This window comes from Pinus tabuliformis, chromosome 6, assembly GCF_031772625.1.
Source record: "Pinus tabuliformis cultivar Carrire ecotype Pingquan chromosome 6, CPIR1, whole genome shotgun sequence".
Lineage (NCBI taxonomy): Eukaryota > Viridiplantae > Streptophyta > Pinopsida > Pinales > Pinaceae > Pinus > Pinus tabuliformis.
In genome coordinates, this window is record NC_142292.1 from 1,922,019,504 (window position 1) to 1,922,021,131 (window position 1,628).

Consider the following 1,628-nt stretch of genomic DNA (forward strand, 5'->3'; position numbering starts at 1 on the left):
ATTAAAACTACATTCATATCCATGAAATCTATTTTGGAAAGAATCTAAATATCTATTAAACTTTAATAAAAAAGCAGTAAGAATTGGAAACTATTTAACCCAAACCCATTTAAATAAAATGATCTCTAGTTGGAAATCATCAGGACTTTGCAAATAATAAATGAATAATCGAAAACTAAAAAAATGTTGTTTGAAATAGTAAAATTTAAAAAGTATAATAAATATAAACTTTGTTTACCATAGTATTAATGTATTACATTGTAAGAACAGGACATCAGGAACGAAAAACATTCACTGTATTACATTGTAAGAACAAGACATCAGGGACAAAAAAACATTCACGTTAACGTAACTTAATTGACATTGACGGTAAACATTAAACATTCTACAACATTTACGTTGAAACACCACACATTCTGCAACATTGAAGAAATAGATAGATACGCTGGACCTACACCGTACCTAAATAGATAGATACGCTGGACCTAGAGAAATAGATAGCAACGCTGGACCTAGAGAAATAGATAGATACGCTATGAGACATATAATCAGTAAAACTTGTACGTCTCGTAGCGCATGAAACAGTAGTGGTCATTGGCTTGAGCCCAAGCACCGACGGTAGGGCCGCAAGCGCTCGAGATGCAATTGGCGAGGTTGGTAAGGCAGGCCGCGCACAAGCTCGTACCAAGTTCAGACATGCAGACTCCTTGCCCGTAGGCAGCGGGAAATTCGTTGGTATTTGTAATGTAGTTCTTGTAGGTTAGACTATTCGAAAACGTGTCATAATGACCATCTGAAAACGTGTTTTCTTCCAGATCCGTGATTATGGCTGTCAGAGAAGCCTGTAGAGGACTGTTGTCTGGGTATGTCGCGGCGTTACAGCTATGAGAGACACCCGTCGTGCAGTCTTCCGCCTGCGCGCCCACCACTGCGAGTAGTAATATGAGAGGTAAACCAAAGCTAAATGAGCTGATCCTCATGGCTACCTCAAATGAAATAATAACAATAATTTCAGATGCCAAACGTTATTATTGCGATACTTATCAATCCGTGGAGGACGTCCCCCTTTTATAGCCTTGTGTTGTGTTGGTAAGATAACATCCATAATGTCAAAGATGAATGATGGTGATTTCCTTATTTATTTTGGATTCATTCCATTCCATCACACACCAGTGTCTCATACCAATTTTAAAATATTTAAAAAATTTATGTATTTTTCATATGGACCATTTATAATTCAAAAAACTATGTGTTTCTCACACCCATATGTATATATATATTTCTCATAACCATTTTATAATTCAAAAAACTATGTGTTTCTCACACCCATTTCAAAATATTGAAAAGAATTATGTATTTCCCATATGTGACCATTTTATAATTCAAAAAACTATGTGTTTCTCACACTTCACAATTTAGCTTCATATTTTAATTCATTATTTTGTAATTCATGATTGAAAATAAATAAACAAATTAGTGGAATGATATAACTATCAATAATCATCAATCCAGAATAAGCATCAAAAGAAAAAATATAACTACTATTAATATCATTAAAATACTGATATTTTATTAATATTGTAAAAGTAAAAATATTATTTTTTCTACACTTTAATATTGAAAAAAAC

At 33.2% G+C, this 1,628-nt stretch overlaps 1 protein-coding gene across 1 annotated transcript; it reads right to left on the reverse strand.

Moving 5' to 3' along the window:
• Positions 1-548: 548 nt before the first annotated feature.
• LOC149266872 (antifungal protein ginkbilobin-like protein) lies at positions 549-980 on the reverse strand. The gene has a single exon (XM_089409430.1). The coding sequence runs from the start codon at positions 978-980 to the stop codon at positions 549-551; it is 432 nt and encodes a 143-aa protein (XP_089265556.1).
• Positions 981-1,628: the final 648 nt, after the last annotated feature.

What these genes read in the sequence shown, in the direction of transcription:
- LOC149266872 (XM_089409430.1), bottom strand. Translation starts at nt 980, where the DNA reads ATGAGGATCAGCTCATTTAGCTTTGGTTTACCTCTCATATTACTACTC.